Source organism: Micromys minutus (assembly GCF_963924665.1).
Source record: "Micromys minutus genome assembly, chromosome: 25".
NCBI classification, from domain to species: Eukaryota; Metazoa; Chordata; class Mammalia; order Rodentia; family Muridae; genus Micromys; species Micromys minutus.
In genome coordinates, this window is record NC_137960.1 from 3,133,471 (window position 1) to 3,158,376 (window position 24,906).

At 47.3% G+C, this 24,906-nt stretch overlaps 1 protein-coding gene across 1 annotated transcript; it reads left to right on the forward strand.

Moving 5' to 3' along the window:
* The first annotated feature begins 14,012 nt into the window (after window positions 1-14,012).
* On the forward strand, window positions 14,013-18,096 carry LOC308436983 (H-2 class I histocompatibility antigen, D-K alpha chain-like). Its single transcript, XM_080938007.1, has 8 exons — window positions 14,013-14,112; window positions 14,314-14,583; window positions 14,828-15,103; window positions 16,633-16,908; window positions 17,036-17,152; window positions 17,330-17,362; window positions 17,563-17,610; window positions 17,745-18,096. Exons 1-8 carry the CDS (start codon window positions 14,040-14,042, stop codon window positions 17,747-17,749), a joined length of 1,098 nt encoding a protein of 365 aa, XP_080794133.1. The 5' UTR covers window positions 14,013-14,039; the 3' UTR covers window positions 17,750-18,096.
* Window positions 18,097-24,906: the final 6,810 nt, after the last annotated feature.

Below are 24,906 nucleotides of genomic sequence, written 5' to 3' on the forward strand. Positions count from 1 at the left end.
AGATATCTTAGAGTATCTAAATGTGGCCCTTGCGAGTGGAGAGGAAAGAGAATGTCTCCAAATAGAAGACAATCAAACATATCAAAATCAAAAGCATCCCAAATTCTAAGAGCCGCTGTTGATTCCTTACCCCCTGACTGGAAGGGATGACTGAAGAATCCTGACTGAACAATGGCCTTTAAAATGGGGAGAATTGAACAATTTCACCATTAGTTAAACACCAGTCAGACATGAGGATCATTCATTCCTCTAGGAGCCCCTGGAATGTCCAGGATTTTAAATTGAAAAAGAAGCCTGGGACCTGGAGGCTCCTGAGGATCTAAGAGCAATTCATAAAACCATAAAAATTTGGGGCTCACCTCAATGTGGTCTCCCCCTTGCCCTTGTCATAGCTGTAAATACCCTGCTATTAGTCACTAAAGATGCCTCTTTTCAATGCCACACCATGAACAAGATTGCAAGAGCTTTGCCCTCTCAGCACCTAAAGTCAATACCCCAGAACCAGCTGGTAGGTTTGAGTGAAGGGCACTTGCAGGAGGCCTGGTTAACAGCTGCACCATTTGTTAAGAAGCCATAAAGCTGTACCAGGTGCATTAAAACCCCCTTTTAACTTAGTTCTCTATATAGTTCATTACATAGATGACCTGTTAATAGGACAAGATAAAAGGCAAGACCAATAACTAACCTCAGAGAATCTTAAACAACAAGCCATAAAAGCCCTAACAGAAAGAGGCTTTATATTGTCCAAAGTTAAGATTCAGCTTCTTTGGACTGGAGAGATGGCTCAGTGGTTAGAGCACTGACTGCTCCTCCAGAGGTCCTGAGTTCAATTCCAAGCAATCATATGGTGGCTAAAAAGTATGTTTAATGGGATCCAATATGCTATTCTGGTGTCTATGAAGAGAGCTACAGTGTACTATATATAAAATAAAATAACTCTTTAAAAAAGATTCAACCTGTTCCTCCCATCACATTTTTAGGGAAAGAAATTAGCATATCCTCAGTCTGGAAGCTAGATTGTCGGTGACTTCCCAACCCACTAACTCTAAATACCCTTCAAAGCTTCTTAGGCAATGTTAATTGCTGTAGGTCTTGGCTCCCATGCAACCAGGAAATAACAGCCTCTATTTGATTTATTACAGGGTGACAAGGATCCCCTCTCTCCTCTCTTCCTGATGCCAGAGGCAGAGAGACCCTTTGTTGTAATAAAAATCACAGTATAGAAGCACCTGGCTTGTTCTGATCCTCAGCAGTAATCCAGGTCCTTACATTCAGTTCTTCCCCACAGTGGGTGGAGTCTCAGTCTCAGGGGAACCTAGAACAGCTCCATGTGCTGATAGTGGGAGGACCTCAACTATTTAGAGAGTGTACCTTAAAAATTAAAGGTAAAGAACCTGATGTAGGTGTTTTACCCTCCCCCGCCTCCTGACATCCAATGACTCCTGAGAAACCACCTCTTTTCCTAATAGCCTCACTGGCTTTCCAGGACAAACAAACAACCGTTATTCACAAGATAAATTCCTTCCAACACACCAGTCTTTGGTTGGCTTCCTCTTGGTCTCTATCCCATGGGCCCCACAGCTTTTACTGATGGAGAACCACAGGATGCTGTCTACACAGCATACCAAAGACACACCAGCTCCGAGTCACATTTTCCCCTCTCACAGATAAATCTACCCACTTTAAAGAACTGTATTTCATCATCCTGGTCCTAACACACCTGAAAGAACCATCTAATCTATATTCAGACGACACTTATGCGGTCAACTTCCTCCCGTGGCTGGCCTGCTCCCATGTCAGACTTGGTGGGAACCATCTTTCCCTATTATTCATTAAGATTTCAAAAATACTATAAACTAGAACATATCCATTTTTAATCAGCCATGTGTGGTCACACTCATCCCTCATCAGACTCCTCTCTGATGGCAACACATCAGCCAGTAAGACCGCTAACGAACTCCCATCCGCTGACCCATGTTAACCTGAAAGTAAGACCGCTAACGAACTCCCATCCGCTGACCCATATTTACCTGAAAGACCTTCAGCTCAGTTCCCCAATTCCTTCATGAAATACCTCAAATGCATCTTCAGAACTTGCTCCTTCTGTGCCTCCCTAATTCCCACCCTTGCTATACAACTGGGCACCAAACCCAGAAGCCCTAAGGCTAATGCTCCCTTCCAAGAATGATGTTGCCCACATCCCATCAGTTGGTACACAAAAATTTGTATTTGTTACCATTGGTACCCATCCCAACAAAACGTAATTAATAACATTTTCCACTTTTGCTATCATGGGGTCCCTCTCCGTAGCAAAACTGATATTGGACCGGCATTCAATTTTATATTATATTATATTATAAAATTTCTGCAAGACGTGGAAAATTGTCGACCATACTGGTGTTCCTCACAACCCTCAGGGCCAAGCTGTCATTGAAAGAAGAAATCAAACACTTAAAAAAGTAATTAATTAAACACAAGGCTTCCTACCACCAAATACTGAATTAAACCTTGCACTATTCACACTGAATGTGTTCAACATCTATGCCAAAGACAAGCCTTCCCTTGTCTGTCACTGGAGTTTGTTGTAGTAAATATTAAAACATAAAGAATTGTTTATCTGTTTATCAGGCCTGAGGTCTCACTCCTCAGGTTCCGCCCTGATATGGAGTGTGCACACCTGGTAGTCACCACCTGGATCTCACTCCATTCTCACAACTCCCTTCCCTTGGTGGTTTACTACCGTCTGTTCTCCGCCTCTGTTCTGGGGTGTTTCTGTACCCCAAAATCTCACAAACACAACTCTACAGCCCAATAGCTTTTTATACAGGTTTATATATTCAACTCTCAATCCACAAACCCTCTACACAACAACATTGCATCAAATAGAAAAAAAAATTGTCTTTCTTTATGAGATATTAGACCTATACAATCTTTAATGTTCATAGGTATTTAACACCAATCAATATCACCTGGGTCTAGCTCGTCCTTGGGAACCTCCATCTTACCACGACCACTTCTTGTCCTCTAACCTCTTGTCCTCTGACTTCTTAGTCCTCCCTTCTCTCCACCTCTCTCTCCCCAGCCAGTCACTGGCTTTCCTTTATTTTACTAATTAAAATGGAAAGGTTCAGATAGTCACCTCTTGAGTAGGTGACTGGGCAGCCTTTCTTGGGGAATTAACATTAAAATACAAACAGCCTCAGGAATATCTACAGGAGTCCACCACCACATATACCAATACGGACCCATTTGACAGGTATTGGAGGGGATAGATTCCCTATTGACTACAGGAAGGGCATTTGTTTGTATCTTTCCACAGGACCAACCTCACCCTGTGGGGGTCCCTGCCTGCAATGTCCGATGAGAACCCTTCAGTCAGAAGGACGGAGCACCTGGGGATCACAGAGAAAACAAAGAGGAGACCATGAAGACACCCAAGGGCACACAACCAGGTCATGTTGTGAGACCTCAGGAGTCTTAGCTCAGGAGCGCAACCCACAGAACACAATTAGACAACAGACCACTGTAGTAACAAGAGGTTTTTATTTCATGTACATGGGGTTGCTCATCCTCACAAGGAGAGTCAACCCCGAACTCAACAAGCACACATCTTTTATACTTTTTTGTGAGGGGAGTGAAGTACTATTTTACTATTGGTCAGCAGTATAATTTTCAGAAAGAGGAAAGGAAGGGGGAGGAAAAGGGGGAGAAACTTTGGCAGTAAGGTTGTTGACAATTTGCATTCTCCTTGGAATTCAGTACAGGGAGGGGTAGGGGAGCTGTTCCTTAAGCAGTCATTTTTGTTTTGTCTTAACTCAGCTTGGTCAGTATAGCTTGACCTGTCCACTAAAACTTTGTTTTTACATTTTCAGAACCTTGTTTATATATTTCAAAACTTTGAGGGGTTTTGTCCTCGTTTTGTTTCTCAGAATTGGGGGTTTAGAGCATGAATTAATTATGACATGCGTCAGGACCGTATCTAGGGCCTTCTAGAGGCCAGGTGTCTATCAGTCAGCATATTCTGTGGTTTTTCTGAGAATTACTCTGGGCCATTGTTTTTGTTTGTCAGGCACAGGTGGGATCTCATAGCCTTGGGATGACTGGAAAGTCTCTGAGTCTGACTTCAGCCATTTCTGTGTCTTTGGAGTCTCACATTCTAAGAATGGGGTGTTTTAGAAAAGTCTCAGAGCCCCTTAAAACTTTGTTTTCTACATCAATCACCTGGAAGGACGCTCCTGTCCTCATGGATACAGCTCGATGTAGCTGTTCCCCCTCAACCCACCAGACACTCCTCCGCCATTCTCATGACTGTTGTTTCCCTGCTGACCTCCATGGCTAGTGCACCCCTCCTGATGCTTGTTTAATGTCAGGGAAACCTCCCGGGAGGAACCAGATCCTCGGGAATGGAGACTGACTGCTCACTAGCAGATGTGAGAAACCCATCATGACTCCTGTGCACCAGTGGCACTGCTGATTCCTTTGCTTGTTTCCTTGACAACCAGACCCGCCATGCCTTAGGAAAGTTAATACCTATGGAGGATGTCCCTATTGGGCAGGTAAGCAATGACTGGTGAGTTCAGAAGAAGTCGGGAGGCTCAGCTGTTTGCTGTTAGAAGTAGGTTTTTACGGGTGATTTCAGTCTCCAATTGACAGGACACCCGCAGTCACGTCAGTAGTGTCAGGATAGCAACCATGAGTCAGCAGCAGTGGCACAACTCAGCAGAAACAGCCAGGCTTCCACCAAATCAGCATGAGTCAGCAGGAATGACCAGGACCAGCAGGGAAACCAGGAGAAGTTCTCTGCCATGACTCTCAACGCAGTGAAGACCAGTGAAGGTGAAGACTTGAGACCCACAAAGTGTTGCAAAGCCACCTAAGCAAGCCACCATCGCTGCCCACTGTGTCCTATTTATTCTCCCTCCAAACGTCACCTGTTCTCACGCGAGTCTTGCCTTCCACAAGCCTTGTCTCTGCAAAACACCATGTGAGTCTGTCTCAGCCAAATTCCACTTGGGTCTGTATGAGCTGACATATCCAGAGTCTGCCCATCAGCCCACCGCAGAGAAGCAAGAAGCCACCAGAACACCACCAGAACTTTTTGCTACATTTCTCTATGGAATTAGAGGAAACTGCGATCTCTAAACCATATTAAGGCACCTTGTGTACTGTCTCTTGGGTTTTATTCCTTCAAACATCATGTGCCCTTTCACGTGTTTGCTTTGACATAACATCCTGTGTCTGCTTCAGCAAAACCTCATCGACACAACCAACTTTCCAAAGAAACCAGAAGTTTCCACTTCAAGAACAGAGATGCTTCTCTCTCCTGTAACTTGGGTCGCACCCCTGGAACTTATGCTCCTGGACTACCTTATCTTTCAGCAGCTGATAGTCTGGAGTTCACTCCCCGCAGCTCCAACGAGGGCAGGAGGATGCGGTGTTCAGCATAGTCTGACTTAAAGACCTGTTCACAAGCCTGTTGCTGCTCTGCATTGTGGATGGCTCTGTACTGCAGGAGAGAAAAGTCCTGCTCACAGACCTGTAACCATTTAAATCATCTCATATTTATACCAATAAAGAATGACAATGGAGGCAGAAACTGAGAAAGAATTTTACCAGCTCAGTGAGGAAACTTTATTTCCTTAACTATATCTGAGATATCTATTCATAAGCCTGAAGCTACAACTCAACTGCTAGCTCTTTAGAAATCCTTTCTCTGTCATTCTTCTGAGCTAGTCTGCGTTTCTCTTGACCTCCTCAAACTCCAAAATGGCTCCTCAGCTCTCTTTCCTAGATTTCTGTTGTACCTGTGTACTGTCAGTTGCTTCTCTGTGGTTCCTGCAAGGGCTGAGAGGAACTGTCATCACTTACCTGGAGCTTCTTCCATAGAGTCTTTTTAATGCTGAGAGAGAGAGAGAGAGAGAGAGAGAGAGAGAGAGAGAGAGAGAGAGAGAGAGAGATGTTTATAAAGAAGTCCAGCTCCGACTATACACCCTGGCAGGCTGAGCCATGACACTGGTATGGGAATTTTTTGTTCCGGGATTGGTGGCTTTTTTCACCTCCTTTTTCCTGGCATCGGAGCCATGGATTAGAGTGGGAAGAACTTCCAGATGCAGCTGGCTTTTGCTGAGGTGCCCTTTCAGTGAGGACTGGAGGGGAATGGAGAGGTGTCACCACTGTGGACAGCTCCTGAGGTGTTTCACCAAGGCAGCAGAAAGAAGGTGTCCCACCATGGACAGCTCCTGTTTTGCCTGCAGGCTGAGGAGACTTCATGGAGCCCCCATTTTGGACAGCTCCTGTGGGACATTTTACTGAGGTGGCCTGTAGGCTGGAGCATAAAGTAAGGGCCTGCCGACACTTTGAGGTCTTTAGCATTAGAGACCACAGTGAGCCAGGATAAACTTTCCCTGAGCTGTATCTTGTCAGATATTAAGCTACAACAATGGAAAATGGAACTGTATTGGATACTTTCCTATTGCTGTGATTAAACACATGTCCAAGAAAAATTATAGAAGGTTCATCGGGGGATTAGGGTCCCAAAGAGTTAAGAGTCCATCAGCATCATGACAGCAGACACCAGGCATGACAGCAGCAACAGCTGAGAGCTCACACCTCCAACCATGTCCCCAGTGACACACTTCCTCCAGCAAGGCCACACACATCCTAAGCTTGCCCAAACAGAGCCTACTGGGAACTAAGTATTCAAATGACCAAGAATACAGGGTTCATCTTATTCAAAGGAACACAGTAAGTAATACAGTGACCCCCCAAGCTCTCTGTGCGAATATGAGATCTTCCAGGTGTAGTGCCAGGGAAATGTTATCGATCCCCCAAACCCAGTCAGGAGCTGATCTGATGTGATCACAATAGAGGCTTTTTATTTGATCTATCTCGGGCCCATCAGTGCACCGTGGTCATGCAGGACTGTTTTAGTGATGAGGAGCCCGAATATGTATCGGGGAAGGTTGTATAGTAAGTAACAAGTGGGGGGTAAGTGCATAAGCATCTAATTGGGAAGGTGCTAGGGCCTTTAACATAATTCACTGGAGCTGAGAGTCATATTATAAACTTAATTTCTGTTTCTGTCTTTATTGGTGGTCATTAGACAGAGGTGGGCTTGTAATCTTGGGGTACAGGTTTGTTGGGGGTATAATATGGAAATGCAGGTCCTGTTTGGGTTTAACCTAGAGAGTCATGCTCAGGATTTGTTGAGAGGTAACTTTGGAACTAATTCTCAGAACTTTTCTGTTAGTTTGCCTGAGTTCAGTTCTGTGAAATGGAGTCTGAATTTAACTTTGGTTTATCACAGGCAGCATCTGTCTGACACTGCCACATTTAGACCCTGGGCAGGAAGGCTTGGTTCTCCAGAGTCTCCCACGGCAATGCCTGTACCCAACTGGCCAAAATGCTTTACTAATGTCATGGTTGGCACAGGAATAAAGAAACTTTCCAAAGGAAACTTCAAATCCATTCTCTCCAAGGGGACCACTGTGTTGGCTCAGAGGGTAAACGTTCTTGCCACCATGCTTGGTTCCCTGAGTTTGAACCACAGAAGCCACATGGTGAATGGAGAGACCTGACTCCCGTAAGTTCTCCTCTGAGCCTCACACGGGCATCACACACACCCCTACACATAATTATTAAATTGTTGTAATAAAAATAAAAACAAACCATGATGGCTTCATGTTGAAGGAAACAAAAATACATATGTGTAAGTTGTGTCAAATTTGCCTCCAGACTTTCCAATGTGCAAATTTTCCTGTGTCCAAAACCCACATTGTGATGAGAAGCTTCCAGAAGGATTGAAGGGCAATCCGAGCAAGGAAAATCACAAGATTTTAAACTATTTTATGCGTAGTGTATGTAAACTATTGCTGTATGTGTACAGTGTGTGATGGAGGGCACTCCCCAGCTGTGGGGTGTGTGTTGGGGGCAGAGGGAGCCAGAAGACAACTTTATGGAGGTGTTGAGAATTTGAACCCAGGGCCTGTGGTGGACAAGGTGGGAATTCTAGTTACCGAGCCATATTTCCAATGTTTAAAAACCAGTCAGTAGATAAGGGTTTTCTGTTATTTCAAAGGCCAGCACTAAAGCTTTTGTCTAGAGATGGAATTAGAGACTACCTGTTAGAGACAGACATGGTGGACTACAAGAAGAGCTTTAGTAATGCAGCTAGCTGGTCTGAGGACCTAATTTTGGAGAACCAGGCCTGAGGTGGATATTTCTGAATTCCTTGCAGATTCAGTTGGGTCGTGTGATGTTTTTCTGGAAACTGTCTTATGAGAGGATGTTTTTGCCGTAGGATAAACATGGATTTTTGGAATATGCCTGGAAAGGGGCATGTGATGATTTGCTAGAGTTTGAGAGATTCCTCTTGAGAGAACACATTATATTTGGAAAAGGTATAAATATAACCCAGCAGACCGCTGACGATGCTGTGTGGCATTGGTTCACCTTGCCTTCTTTGCTGCTCTTCCTTAGGCTTTGCCGAGGCTGGTCTTCACTGGTGATGTCCAGACATTGGTCAGCCTAGACTTCTTTGCTGATCATTTGTCTTGACTTTGAGGAGAGAAAAGAACCAAAGAACTTCTGGTGGTGTTCCAGCAGCTTCTTCCTGCTCCTGCAGACTAAGGCCGATTGGTAGAGCCTCAGAGTTGCATCTGGACTGAAAGGCCATTGCTCATAATTGTGTGAACACAACTGCTGATATCCTGACAACACAGACATCTCCCCAAAGGACTATTTCTATACAGGTCCACATCTTCCTTTGCTGTATTAACCCTTTCTTTCTACTACCTCTGGTGGTTGTTGGGCTAGAAGAGAAGTTAATACATTTAAATAAACTTATTAAAGCATTTTTTGGCAAATATAAGCCCACATAGGGCATCTGGACCTTTCTGTGTGTGGGTTATGTGACCAGTGCTGCATTGGTGCTGGAGGACATCCGATGTTTGGATAGACTGAGCACTGTGGGAACAGATGGGAAGCTCATTCTCTTGGATTCTGTGACCCTGAGGAATCCAGGGCTTCTCATATCCAAACCTCTGCAGGTAACTTAGGAGGCTCAGGCCTGAGTGAGGCCCCATGCTGCAGAGAAAAGAATCACACAGAGCCAAAGCATGAAAATAAAAATGGTGTCAATTCTGAGTAAAATATGGCACTGGAGAGATTGTTCAGAGGTAAAGAATGCTTACTGCTGTCCCAGAGAACCTGGGCTCAGTTCCCAGCTCTAACCCACTTGTAACTCCATCTCAGAGGGGATAGGGCGCCCTCTTCTGGCCGCCTGTGGCACTCCATACACTTGGCACACAGACTTTTGGAGACAAAATACCCATATACATAAATAATTTTTTAAAAGAATGAAAAAGAAATGGAGGTAAATTTCTATAGAGAAAGAGATCCCTGAACAATATTGGGGGTCATGAGAGCAGTAGGAATACCTCCAAACCCTAGTGCAGGACTCTGGGATCCTCTGCACTTGTTAGGGATTCGGCAACATAAGGAAGAATATACACAAGTCCCCACAGAGTGGCCCTGATGTTACTGCTCTATGAAGACTGTGTGTTCATTTGTGCTGTTTGTGTTGATATGTCTTGATGTAGCTCAGGTTGATCATGAATTATTATTTTTTCAAGATTTATTTAGTTATTATATACTCCATTCTGCTTTCATATGGTCCATCTGCATAAGTCCACCAGAAGAGGGCGCCAGATCTCAGATGGTTGTGCGCCACCACGTGATTTCTGAGAATTCAACTCGGGACCTAAGGAAGAGCAGTTAGTGTTCTCATACCTGAGTCATCTCTTCAATCCTGACCTTGAATTTTTGATCCTCCTGCCTCACCTCAGCATGCCAGAGCCAGAATCACATGTGTGGTGTTGTGTGATGTGTCTGTGTGTTTGGGTGTGTCTATGTTAAGGTGACTGGAGAGTGTGGTAGAGCAACAATTGGGGAAAAGCCTACACAGTCTCACTCAGAAGATGTGTTTCAGCCCGAAGACCATAAGGACCCGTGAAAACCGCAGAACAGAGGATTTGGGGCTGAAGGGAAAATCCTTGTCTGCTTCGGTATCAAGAGGGCAGAGGAGAAACTCCCTGCCTTCCCCAGCATTCAAAGCTCACAGCCCCTTAGGTGATCCTGAACCGGACCGGCTCCTACTCCTGTGTCCTGCTGCCCCCTGGCGGCCTTCAGCGGTATCGCGGTTGCCAAGGGTCCTGAGGACAGACTGGGCTGTGTCCAATGTCCCTCCAGACTGAAAAGTCCGGGTCACACTGAAAAAGAGCCGCACTAAGGAAGCTGGAATCCCCTGCATAGCCCCCACATCGAAGCCTTAGTTTTTCTTTTGTTGCTGCTGTTGGATCCAGAGTCACACGCTTCCTGTTTTCATTCCTGTTGCTTAGTCAAGAGTGCTATCCCTTTTATAAACAAAGTAGTCAACTTGAGGGAAAGTAGAAAAAAAAAAAACCTGCAGCTGAAACCCTTGTGGGGCGTGGCCCAAGAAAAGCCTCAGTAAACACTTTGTTTGCTTTTTGAAACAAAGTATCCATCCCTCTTTTTCCTGCCTTTTGTTCTACTCTAATGAAAATGAAAGCTCCCATTCTGCAATGCCCAGGTAGAGACCATTGTAAAGTGTGTGTGTTTACAACAGTAACCAGTTCTCTTAACTGACTGCATTCCATAATACCAGGTTTCAGCCCAGTTTCTTTAAACATTTCTCCCCACCATTCCTCCCTCAGTCCCCAACAGTCTTCTTAATCACTCCCTTCTCCCAGTGTTCCCAGTACCAACAGCTCCAAACTGTAACCTGTAGTTTCTAAGCAGCGCACTGCAGAACCTTCAGAGGAGCTGCAGAGCCCTCCTTCAGCCCCAGCTTTAAGATGCTTCCACAGACACTGTCAGAATTGGTGGCTTCTGAGAAAATGGCCAGACCAAGGCATCAATCAGCCTGAAGCCATCACAGTCGTTGTCCATGGTGGCTCATCTCCGTTCCCCTAAGCAGGAGCTGCCCCTCAGGAGCAGGACATGGTGGGTCAGCTCCTCTCCAGCCTCTCCCAGAAGCTCCTCAAAGATGTCAACTTAGCAAAAGGCATCTGTGGCCAGGAAAGATTTTTCTCTCAGGGACCTGATGCAAGGGAGGTGAGGGAACAGATAGAAGATTCTACCAATCTCTGTGCAAAACCAAAACCAAACCACCAGTTCCTGAGCTTCCCACAAACCCCACCAACATTAATCAGGAAACTTATCAATCTGTGAATAGGAAAACCTACCACTCTTTCAACTTTTTATAAACAAAATAACATAAAATGAAGAAAAAGAACCTGCTGCTGAACATGACACAGGGCATTTCCCAAGAACAGCCTCCCTCAGTAAACACAATGATGGTTTTAAAAACAAAGTATCGATCTCTCCTTTTCCTGCCTTTTGCTGAATGGTACTTGAAATCAAATCTCCCATAGTGCAGTGCCCTACACTGGGCACCACTTTTACAATGTGTGCTTTATGTCCAAACAGTCATCAGCTCTGTGGTCCCCAATCTGTGAGCTGCTGATCATCAAAGCTACAGCCAGTCTCTCCTCCCTGCCCCAGCCTACACTGAGATGCCCGCACAGGAGCTGACAAGATGGTGGGGCCATGACATCTCCTCAGCCTGCAGCCATCACAGGAGCTGTTTATGGTTGGTCACCGCCTTTCCTGATCAGCCAACTGCAGCCATGAGGAAGTATTCCCCGTGGTGACACCTTCCATGCCTTAGCCTACAGACTTGGTAAAATACCACCCCAGGAGCTGTCCCTCAGGTGATGGCTGCAGTGACAGCACCTCCTCCCCAGCCTCCCACAGCAGCTCCACAGAGATGGCGCTGTTGTGTTGTGTTTTTCTCAACCCTACTTTTAATATAGGTTCTTAAATGTATAACCTCCCTTCTAGCTCACTCCCCACAAGAGGTAGTAGAGAAGAAATGTTATTAGGATACTGCGGAAGTGGATCTGTTTAAGAATTGTTCTTTGGAGCAAATCCCATCTGTGTTGTCAGGAACTCAGCAGTTCTGTTCACAGGTCAGCAGTGGCAGCTTGATTGGCTCCCGATGACTCCGTGGATACACCTGCACTCCAGGTCATCGGTGTTGGGACAGGAGCAGGAACAGGTCAGCTGAATTGGCATGAGTCAGCAGAGGGATTAGGACCAGCAGACACACCAGAAGTTCTTTGCCATGCCGCTCTCATGGAAGTGAAGATCAGTGAAGACACAAGACCAAGAAGCATTGCAAAGCAAGCTATGCAAGCAAGCCCAGCCTCCCGTCTCTGTCCACTGCGTCCTATTTATACTCCCTGCAAACATCACAGGTCCTCCATTGGTCCTGTCTCACCACGTGTCCTGCCTCAGCATGTGAGTCTGTCTTAGCAAAACTCCACACAAGTCGGTATCACCCACAGATTGATGTCACTCTGCCATTGAGCCTGAGTCCACAGAGGCAGCAAGGAGCCCCCAGCACACATGTAGTTCACGGTGCTTGTCTCTCTATGGAGGGCCAACAAACAGAGTTCCACAAAACAATGTAAGGTGAACCAATACCTGTGTGTCTTCATCAAATAACCCTTGATCACGGGTCCTTTCACAGGCTTGCTTTAGCAGAACATCCTTTCACTGTGTTTGCTCCAGGAAAACATTCCTTCACATGTTGTCACAACAAAACACCATTGAACACAACTGACTTTCTAAAGAAACCTGAATTTCAATTCATGTCACCTCAGAAAGGCTGGTGACATCTGGGAAGAGCTATCCACTGTCACCCATGGAGGCTTCCTCTTGGGGCTATGTGGTTCCTGAGGTCCTGTGTCTCTAGTGCCCTTCCACTGGGATACCTTCTCCCTCAGGGCTGTGTGATCCTGGGCTTCTGACTCCTGGGACATTCTCCATCTGAGCAGAAACACTTACATTTTGGTGCAGTGACTAGAACAGGCTCTTCTGGTGCCTGTGCTTCCTAAAGCTGACACGTGAAGGAATGTTTCACCACAGCAGACACAGGTGAGAGGATGTTTTCCTAAACCAAGCATGTGAAAGGACCCATGATGTTAATTAAGAAGGAATATAAATGTGACCCAACAGATGGTGGAAGAAGCAGATATTGGTACCTGGCCGTTTCTTACTGGTCATCGTTTGCCTGCAGATCTTTTGCTGAAAACTGCTCGATGTAGCTGTTCCCCCTCAACCCCCGAGACACTCCTTCTCCACCATTCTCATGACTGTTGTTACCCTGCTGACCTTCATGGCTAGCCGCACCCCTCCTGATACTTGTTTAATGTCAGGGAAGCCTCCTGGAAGGAACCAGGGAGTCTACTGTGCAGAGACAATGACCCAAGTCCACACAGACAATCTCAGGACCGGGAATGAAGATCCTTGTAAATCAAACACCCATCTGGAGCTACAGAACTTCTTCTGTGAATAAACAGGAGTCTGGGTCTAAGTCCAAGGGTGAGAAGACAGATCCTGGGGGAAGAGGCAAAGGCTCCTCTTTACAGATGAGAGTCTTGCACTCAGGCTTGGCAGTGTGAGGCGCCCTCTGAGGAGAACAGAGCCTGGTCTCTGTGGGGTCCTTGTGGGGCTTGTGTAGTCATGGTATATCCGGAAGTGGCTTTTCTTCTAGAAGTTTCCAGGGTCTGACTCTGAAGAGAAGAAGGAAGAGGAAGGGTGGGGGAGAGGACAGACAGAGTCTGGCCTGCGGGTCTCTCCTGTCGTCTGACAGTTTCTGGGTTAGAAAGACAGACACCATGACAAACAGCGCTCTGTCCACAGCACAGGATTCAGGCAAAGTCTCAGTCCCCAGGCAGTGAGGTCAGGGGCGGGGAAGCCCAGGGCTGGGGATTCCCCATCTCCCCAGTTTCACTTCTGCTCCTGTGTCAGATCCTTCTGCCCGGACACTGATGACGCGACGGCAGGTCTCATTCCTATTGGGTGACGAGATCCCGGAAAACCAATCAGCATCTCCGCGGGCACTGACTATAAAGTCCCTGCAGCCCGCGGGACTCAGACGCGGGTGATCACCGATGGGGGCGATGGCACCGCGCACGCTGCTCCTGCTGCTGGCGGCCGCCCTGGCCCCGACCCAGAGCCGCGCGGGTGAGTGCGGGGTCGGGAGGGAAACGGCCTCTGCGGGGAGGGTCGGGGGCGGCACCGGGGAAGCCGCGTCCCCGCGTCGCCCACCTGACCCTCCGCCCTTCTCCACCCGCGTCCCGACCCCGCGCCCCGCTCCCCTCCCGGCCCGCGCACCCGCCCGGGGTCCCGGGAGGAGGTCGGGGTCTCACTGCTCGCCGCCCCCAGGATCACACTCGATGCGGTATTTCAACACCGCCGTGTCCGGGCCCGGCCTCGGGGAGCCCCGGTATATGGAAGTCGGCTACGTGGACGACACGGAGTTCGTGCGCTTCGACAGCGACGCGGAGAATCCGAGGATGGAGCCGCGCGCGCGGTGGGTGGAGCAGGAGGGGCCGGAGTATTGGGAGCGGAACACACAGAAAGCCAAGGGCAATGAGCAGAGTTTCCGAGGGAACCTGAGGAACCTGCTCCGCTACTACAACCAGAGCGAGGGCGGTGAGTGACCCCGGGTCGGAGGTCACAACCTCTCCACGTCCCAACACTCAGGACAGAGACGTCCGGGGTCCCAAGTCCGAGGTTCAGGAGCAGAACCGACCCGGACCGGTTTCCCTTTCGGTTTACCAAAGTTGGTGGGCGGGGCGGGGCGGGGCGGGTGGGCGGGGCCGGGGCGGGTGGGCGGGGCCGGGGCGGGTGGGCGGGGCCGGGGCGGGTGGGCGGGGCTGACCGCGGGGTCCCACAGGCTCTCACACAGTCCAGGAGATGTATGGCTGTGACGTGGGGTCAGACGGGCGTTTCCTCCGGGGTTATGATCAGTTTGCCTACGACGGTCGCGATTACATCGCCCTGAACGGAGACCTGAAAACGTGGACGGCGGCGGACACGGAGGCGCTCATCACCCGACGCAAGTGGGAACAGGCTGGTGAAGCAGAGAGACTCAGGGCCTACCTGGAGGGCACGTGCGTGCAGTGGCTCCGCAGATACCTGGAGCTCGGGAAGGAGACGCTGCTGCGCTCAGGTGCTGGGCCGCGGGCAGCTCCTCCCTCTGCCCTCGGGCTGGGGCTCAGTCCTGGGGAAGAAGAAACCCTCAGCTGGGGTGATGCCCCTGTCTCAGAGGGAAAGAGTGTCCCTGGGTCTCCTGATCCTTCCTCTCAGTGACTGCACTGACTCCCAGGACTCAGCCTTCTATCTGGAGAGTTCAACTCTGTCTCAGGGGAAAGGAGAGAGTTTCCTGACAGAACAGCGGGGGCTCCCTGCTGTCAGCCATGGCCTCTCCCAGGCAACTTCTCTCCCCACAGCTGTGTGTGGACACTGACTCCTGTCCTGCTGAGTGTGTTACACCTTAGGACCGGAAGTCTCCTTTCTCTGATAGGAGACATGGGCTGCACTACATAACACTGGTTTCTCCAGTTTCTAGAACTTTCCAAAGAATACATTATTGCAGATCCTTCTCTGTCTTTGGGGATTGCATTTCTTTCATGCCCCATTTCTCTCCGTACAGTGGAGAATGGTCACATGAGCCCTTTTAGGGTACCGGTAATAATATAAATTGTTGAATTTTTAAAAAATTTTTTCCTCTTATTTTTTACTTTCCTTTTTATTTACTTTTTTTTTTTTTTTTTTTTTTTTGGGAATGTCTTATTTTGGGTCTACTCAGTTTTTGTCTGAACTGCATTGTTCCTGTTTCTCCCCGCCCTTGTATTAGCATTGGTATCAGTCTCCCATGTGCCAGGGTTAACTGCTAACCTGGAAAATTAGACAAGTTCAATCAGAGTTCTCATTAAAGGAGAGATTCTTGTGAACTTAGATTGTTTCCTGTCAGAACTAAACATCCAGAAGCCTCCTGCTCTTCCTCTGCCCCCACAAGTCACAGTTCTCCCCACAGTGAATCAGGAATTGGACTTTCTGAGTGACAGGGTCTTCTACAATCCAGGGCTGGAGTGAGAGGGAAGATCCACACACCCTGTGAGCCCACTGTGTTCCAGTGAGTGCTGCACTGGGTTCCACAGCACACTCCAGGGATCCTGTGTGACACACCTGTACCTTGTCACTCCAGAGACAGGATCTGGGAGTCATTTTCTCTGGCTGTGTGTCAGAGTTCACCACATTTCTACTACACACTTCCTGATGGTTGGTCACTTGGATCAACAGTTAATGCTGGTCAGCAAGATGACCACAGTGTTAGACTCTGTGGTGGCAGCCTTCCAGTAGCACATGGCCCTAATTTCTAATTTTAATGTGAACTCAAACATACATTAAATTATTCATTTTCCATTCATCTTCCATTTGGGCTCCCTGTCTCATGCTATAGAGCATCACATGAGGACGGCCATGTTGATCCACTGGTTCCTGTGGATTCTCTCTTAGTTTCTGAGTCCCTCAGGAAAATGTGCAGTTCTGTGCTGAGGGAACAGCTGTACCTGCAGGTCACTAGTGCGATGACAGTTGAAGTGTGAGACACAGAGTTCAGTGTCATTGATTTATCTTGTCTTGGTTAGATCTCAGTTGATCTTATTAACTGTGTAACTTCTTGAATCTTCCACACAGATCCCCCAAAGGCCCATGTGACCCATCACCCTAGGTCTGAGGGTGAAGTCACCCTGAGGTGCTGGGCCCTGGGCTTCTACCCTGCTGACATCACCCTGACCTGGCAGTTGAATGGGGAGGACCTGACCCAGGACATGGAGCTTGTGGAGACCAGGCCTGCGGGGGATGGAACCTTCCAGAAGTGGGCATCTGTGGTGGTGCCTTCTGGGAAGGAACAGAATTACACATGCCATGTGGAACATGAGGGGCTGCCTGAGCCCCTCACCCGGAGATGGGGTAAGGAGGGTGTGGGTGCAGAGCTGGGGTCAGGGAAAGTTAGAACCTTCTGCAGACCCTGAGGTGCTCAGGGCTGAGAGCTGGGGTCATGACCCTCACCTTCCTTTCCTGTACCTGTCCTTCCCAGAGCCTCCTCCATCCACTGACTCTAACATGGTGATCATTGCTGCTCTGGCTGTCCTTGTAGCTGTGGCCACCATTGGAGCTCTGGTGGCTGTTGTGATGAGGAGGAGGAGAAACACAGGTAGGAAAGGGAGGGTCTGAGTTTTCTCTCAGCCTCCTTTAGAACAGTGCTCTGCTCATTAATGGGAAACACAGCCACACCCACATCACTACTGTCTCCAAGTGGGTCTGATGTCAGTTCTGGAAACTTCCCAGTGTCTAGATCTTCCTTGAAGTCTCACAGCTTTTCTTCTCACAGGTGGAAGAGGAGGAGACTATACTCCAGCTTCAGGTGAGTGTGGGGGTGAGATTGTCCTGAGGCCACTGGACTGAGGTTGGAGGTTTTGGGAATTTGGGAATTCATAAGGGCTCCTCCACAGAAATCTTCAGGGGCCTGAGTTTCACCTTTGTAGGAATACATACATATACACAGATACATCCACATTAATATACACATACATATATGTATACATTTGTTTTGTTTTACCCTAGGCAGGGACAGTGCCCAGAGCTCTGACGCGTCTCTCCCAGATTGTAAAGGTGACACTGTGGGACCGAATAGGGAGGGGCAATGTGGACATGATTGGGTTTCAGGAACTCCCAGAATCCCCTGTGAGTGGTGAGTTGTTGGGATGCTGACTTCACACTGATAGTTCGTGACTCTCATTCTCTAGCATGAAGACAGCTGCCTGCAGGGGACTGAGTGACAGACGCTGTGTTCAGGTCTCTCCTGTGACATCCAGAGCCCTCAGTTTTCTTAGACAACCTTGTCTGATGTTCCCTGTGAGCCTATGGGCTCAGTGTGAAGAAATATGTAGCCTAGTCTGCCCTGCCCAACAGGACCCTGTCCCTGCACTGCCTGTGTTCCCTTCCTCAGCCAACCTTCCTGGTCCTCCAAACACTGGGGACATCTGTATCCTGTGAGCTCCATGTTGCCCTGAGCTGCAGCTCCTCACTTCACACCAGAACAAAACTCTGAATGTGAACTTGATTGTTAACATCATGACTTGAGGGTTGATTGATTGTTAAATTAAAGGATTAATAATAGATTTTTTTTGGTGTGTGTGGTGATTTCTGCTTTTTTTTCAGTGATGTTGCTCTGCATTGTGGATGGCTCTGTATTACAGGAGAGCAACATCCTGCTCATAGGCCTGTAACCACTTAATCATCTCATATTTAAAGGAATAAAGACACAGGGTCATAAACTGAAGAAAAATCTGCAGCTCAGCGAGGAAACTTTATTTCCTTAACTATATCTGAGATATCTATTCATAAGCCTGAAACTACAACTCAACTGCCAGCTCTTTTGAAATACTTTCTCTGGGTCAGTCTTCTGAGCTCGTCTGCGTATCTCTTGTCCTCCTCCAAATCCAAGATGGCTCCTCAGCTCTCTTTCCTAGATTTCTGTTTTACCTGTGTCCTGTCAGATGCTTCTCTGTGGTTCCTGCAAGGACTGAGAGGAAAGGCCATCACTTACCCGGAGCCCCTTCCATAGAGTCTCTTTAAAGCAGAGAAGAGAGAGGGAGAGGGAAAAGGAGAGAGTGTGCTCTGTCCAAGGTCCAATTGTTTATAAAGAAGTCTAGCTCCTACTATACACCCTTGGCAGGCTGAGCCATGACACTGGTATGGGATTTTTCTGTTCAGGGATTGGTGGCTTTTGTCACCTTCTTTCCCCTGGCTTTGGGCCCATGGATTAGAGTGGGTCATCCTTCCCAGATGCAGCTGGCTTTTGCTGAGGTTCCATTTCTGTGAGGACTGGAGGGGACTGGAGAGGTGTCACTACTGAGGACAGCTCCAGAGGTGTTTCACCAAGGCAGCAGGCTGAAGCAGGAAAGAAGTTTCCCACCATGAACAGCTCCTGGGATGTCTGCAGCCTGAGGAGATGTCATTGAGCTGCTATTTTAACAGGAGCCCCATTTTGGAAAGCTCCTGTGGGACATTTTACTGAAGTGGTCCATAGGTTGGAGCAGGAAGGAAGGGCCTGCCGCCACTTAGAGGGATTTAGCATTAGAGACTCCAGTGAGCCAGGATAAGCCCTTTGTCCCCGAGCTGTGTCTTGTCAGATATTGAACCACAGTGATGAAAATGGAACTGTATTGGTTACTTTCCTGTTGCTGTGATAAAACACATGTCCAAGGAACCTTATAGAAGGTTCATCTGGGGATTAGGGTCCCAAAGAGTTAAGAGTCCACAGCATCATGACAGCAGACACCGGCCATGACAGCAGCAACAGCTGAGAGCTCACACTGCCAACCATGTCCCCAGTGAAACACTTCCTCCAGCAAGGCCACACATCCTAAGCTTGTCCAAACAGGGCCAACTGGGAACTAAGTATTCAAATGACCAAGGATTCGGGGATCATCTTATTCAAAGGACCACAGTAACTAATACAGTGACCCCCAAGCTCTCACTGCAAACATGGAATCTTCCAGGTGTAGTGCCAGGGAAATGTTAGAATTCCCCAAACCCAGTCAGGAGCTGATCTGATGGGATCTCAGTAAGGTGTTTTTATTTGAGGTAGCTGGGGCCCATTAATGCACCACAGTCATACAGGTCTGTTTTAGCAATGAGGATTCCTGAATATGTATCGGGGAAGGATTTATCGTAAGCAGCAATTGAGGGGTAGAGTGTGCAAGCATCTTATTAAAAAAGTTGCTACGGCCTTTAACATAATTGGCGGGTGCAGGGAGTCATATCATAAACTTAATTTCTGTTTCCCTCTGTACTGGAGGTCATTAGGCAGGGGTGGGCTTGTAACCTTGGGGCACATGTTTGTTATGGGTGTAACTTGGAGATGCAGGTCCTGTTGTGGGTTAGCCTAGAGACTGGAGCTAGGCTCAGGTTTTGTTAGGAGATAACCTGGGAATTAATGCTTGGAACCTGTTAGTTGGCCTGAATTCAGTTTTCTGAAATGGAGTCTGAATTTAAAAGATTTGGAAGATCCACACACCCTGTGAGCCCACTGTGTTCCAGTGAGTGCTGCACTGGGTTCCACAGCACACTCCAGGGATCCTGTGTGACACACATGTACCTTGTCACCCCAGAGTCAGGATCTGGGAGTCATTTTCTCCGGCTGAGTGTCAGAGTTCACCACATTTCTGCTACTACACACTTCCTGATGGTTGATCACTTGGACCAACAGTTAATGCTGGTCAGCAAGATGACCACAGTGTTAGACTCTCAGTGGTGGCAGCCTTTCAGTAGCACATGGCCCTAACTTCTAATTTTAATATGAACTCAAACATACTAAATTATATATTTTCCATTCCATCTTCCATTTGGGTTCTTTGTCTCATGCTATAGAGCATCACATGAGGACGGCCATGTTGATCCTCTGGCCCCTTTGGATTCCCTCTTAGCTTCTGAGTCCCTCAGGAAAATGTGCAGTTCTGTGCTGAGGGACCAGCTGTACCTGCAGGTCACTAGTGTGATGACAGTTGAAGTGTGAGACACATAGTTCAGTGTCATCATTGATTTAACTTGTCTTGTGTAGATCTCAGTTGATCTTATTAATGGTGTGACTTCTTGAATCTTCCACACAGATTCTCCAAAGGCCCATGTGACCCATCATCCCAGATCTGAGGGTGAAGTCACACTGAGGTGCTGGGCCCTGGGTCTGATGTCAGTTCTGGAATCTTCCCAGTGTCTAGATCTTCCTTGAACTCTCACAGCTTTTCTTCTCACAGGTGGAAGAGGAGGAGACTACGCCCCAGCCCCAGGTTAGTGTGGGGGTGAGGTTGTCCTGAGGCCACTGGAGTGAAGCTGGATTTGTTGGGAGCTCTGGGAACCCATAAAGGCTCCTCCAGAGAAATCTCAGGGGCCTGGGTTGCACTGATATATGAATATATAAATATACATATATACATCATATACATATACACATACATATACACATACATATATACATACATATACACATACATATACATATACACATACATATACACATACATATACACATACATAAACACATACACATTATTTTGTTTTACCCTAGGCAGGGACAGCCCCCAGAGCTCTGATGTGTCTCTCCCAGATTGTAAAGGTGACACTGTGGGACCTGAATGGGGAGGGGCAATGTGGACATGATTCGGTTTCAGGAACTCCCAGAATCCCCTGTGAGTGGTGAGTTGTTGGGATGCTGACTTCACACTGATGGTTCGTGACTCTCTTTCTCTAGCATGAAGACAGCTGCCTGCAGGGGACACAGTGACAGATGGTGTGTTCAGGTCTCTCCTGTGACATCCAGAGCCCTCAGTTTTCTTAGACAACCTTGTCTGATGTTCCCTGTGAGCCTATGGGCTCAGTGTGAAGAAATATGTAGCCTAGTCTGCCCTGCCCAACAGGACCCTGTCCCTGCACTGCCTGTGTTCCCTTCCTCAGCCAACCTTCCTGGTCCTCCAAACACTGGGGACATCTGTATCCTGTGAGCTCCATGCTGCCCTGAGCTGCAGCTCCTCACTTCACACCCAGAACAAAACTCTGAATGTGAACATGATTGTTAACATCATGACTTGAGGGTTGATTGATTGTTAAATTAATGGATAGAGAATAGATCTTTTTGGTGTGTGTGGAGATTTCTGCTTTTTTTTTCAGTGTTGCTTTGCATTGTGGATGTGTATTACAGGAGAGCAAAGTCCTGCTCATAGGCCTGTACCATTTAAATCATCTCATATTTAAAATAATAAAGACACAGGAGGCATCAACTGATGAAAAATCCTGCAGCTCATTGAGGAAATGTTAATGATCCCACAAACCAAAAAGAAGCTGGTCTGATGTAGTCACAGTAGAGCCTTTCTATTTGATCTGCCTCGGGCCCATCAGTGCACCACGGCAAAGCAGGGCTGTTTTAGTGATGAGGATCCCGAATATGTATTGGGCAAGACTTTATAGTCAGCAGCTGGTGGGGGGTAAGAGTGCAAGCCTCTAATTGGAAGTTTCTTACGGCCTTTAACATAATTGGATGGTGCTGGAAGTCATATCATAACCTTAATTTCTACTTCCCTCTGCATTGGTGATCGTTTGGCAGGGGTGGGCTTGTAACCTGGGGGTGCAGGTTTGCTGGGGGTGTAACTTGGAGATGCAGGTCCTGTTTGGGGATAGCCCAGAGAGTGGAGCTATGTTCAGGTTATTTGGAAGATAACCTGGGAACTAATGCTTGGTACCAGCCTGTTTGTTTGCCTGAGTTCAGTTCTCTGAAATGGAGTCTGAATTTAAAAGCTTTGGCCTCTCACAGGCAGCAGCTGGCTGACAGTGCCACAGGTGGAACCTGGGCAGTATTCTTGGTTCTCCAGAGTCACCCAAGGCAATGCTGGCACCTATCTGACCAGTAAATTCTTTTTCTAATGTCATGGTGGGCAGCCCTTGTCTGTGCCAAGTCCAGGAATGAAGGAACTTTCCAAAGAAAACATCCAAACCCAATTGTCTCCAGGGTGACCATCAATATGGCTCAGGGTGTAAAAATTCTTGCCACCAAGCTTGGCTCCCTGAGTTTGATTCACGGAAGCCACATGGTGAATGGAGAGACCTGACTCCTGTAAGTTCTCCTCTGAGCCTCACACAGGCATCACGCACATCCCTACACATAATTATTAAATCAGTGCAATAAAACTAAAAAGAAACCATGATGGCTTCATGTTGAAGGACACAAAAACACATATGTGTAACTTGTGTCCAATTTGCCTTCAGACTTTCCAGAGGGCAAATTTTTTTGTCTCCAAAACATACATTGTGATGAGAAGCTTCCAGAAGGATTGAAGGGCAACCTGTGCAAGGATAATCACAGGATTTTAAATTATTTTACATGTTACATATTTAAACTATCGCTGTATGTGTACAGTGTGTGAAGGAGGGCACTCCCCAGCTGCGGGGTGTGTGTTGGGGGCAGAGGGAGTCAGAAGACAACATTGGGGATCCAGTTCTCTCTCTCCATGAGGAGTCACCTCACCTTCCTGGCCTGTGTGCCACCATCCTGATTATGGAGGTGTTGAGAATTGGAACCCAGGGCCTGTGGTGGACAAGGTGGGAATTCTAGTCACCGAGCCACATTCCAATGTTGAAATCTCATCAGTAGACAATGGTATTCTCTTATTTCAATGGCCAGCACTAAAGCTTTTGTCTAGAGATGGAATTAGAGACTACCTGTTAGAGACAGACATGGGTGGACTACAAGAAGAGCTTTAGTAATTGAGCCAGCTGGTCTGAGCACCTAATTTTGGACAATCAGGCCTGAAGTAGATATTTCTGAATTAATTGCAGACTCAGTTGGGTTGTGTGATGCTTTTCTGTAAACTGTCTTATGAGAGGATGTTTTTGCTTTAGGAGAAACATAGATTTTTCTGGAATCTGCCTGAAAAGGGGGCATGTGATGTTTTGCTAGAGTTTGAGAGATGTCCTCTTGAGAGAACACATTATATTTGGAAAAGGTATAAATATAACCCAGCAGACTGCTGACGATGCTGTGTGGCATTGGTTCACCTTGCCTTCTTTGCTGCTCTTCCTTGGGCTTTGCCGAGGCTGGTCTTCACTGGTGATGCCCAGACATTGGTCAGCCTTGCCTTCATTGCTGATAGTTTGTCCTGACTTTGAGGAGAGGAAAGACCAACGAACTTCTGGTGGTGTTCCAGCAGCTTCTTCCTGCTCCTGCAGACTGAGGCCGATTGGTAGAGCCTCAGAGTTGCTTCTGAATTGAAAGGCCATTGTTCACAATTGTGTGAACTCAATTGCTGAAATTCTTACAACACAGAAATCTCCCCAAAGGACTATTTCTATACAAGTCCACATCTTCCTTTGCTGTATTAACCCTTTCTTTCTACTACCTCTGGTGGTTGGTGGGATAGAAGTGAGATTAAAACATTTAAGTAAATTGATTAAAGTACTTTTGGGCAAATATAAACCCATACAGGGCATCAGGACCATTCTGTGTGTGAGTTATGTGACCAGTGCTGCATTGGTGCTGGAGGACATCCGATGTTGGATAGACTGAGCACTGTGGGAACAGATGGGAAGCTCATTCTCTTGGACTCTGTGACCCTGAGGAACCCATGGCTTCTCCCACCCAAACCTCTGCAGGGTAGTTAGGAGGCTCAGGCCTGAGTGAGGCCAAATGCTGCAGAAAAAAAGAATCACAGAGAGCCAAAGCATGAAAATAAAAATGGTGTCAATTCCGAGTAAAATATGGTGCTGGAGAGATTGTTCAGAGGTAAAGAATGCTTACTGCTGTCCCAGAGGACCTGTGCTCAGTTCCCAGCTCTCACCCATGTGTAACTCCATCACAGAGGGGATAGGGCACCCTCTTCTGGCCGCCTGTGATACTCCATGCACGCGGAGCACAGACATGTGGAGACAAAATACCCTCATACATAAATTTTTTTTAAAGAATTTAAAAGAAATGGAGGTAAATAAGATTTCTATACACAAAGAGATTCCTGAACTATATTGGGGGTCATTCCAGCTGAAGGAACACCCCCAAACCCTAGTGCAGGACTCTGGGATCCTCTGCACTTGATGTACACACTGGTCTTAGGGATTCGGCAACAGAAGGAAAAATCGACACAAGTCCCCACAGAGTGGCCCTGATGCTACTGCTCTATGAAGACTGTGTTCATTTGTGCTGTTTGTGTTGTTGTGTCTTGTTGTAGCTCATGTTCACCTTGAATTCTTTTTTTTTATTATCTACAATGTTCTGCCTGCATATGTTTGTCTGCCAGAAGAGGGCGTCCTATGTCTTTACAAATGTTGGTGAGCCACAGCTTGATTTCTGAGAATTCAACTCAGAACCTAAGGAAGTACAGTTAGTGCTCTCCACCTCTGAGTCATCTCTCCAGTCCTGACCTG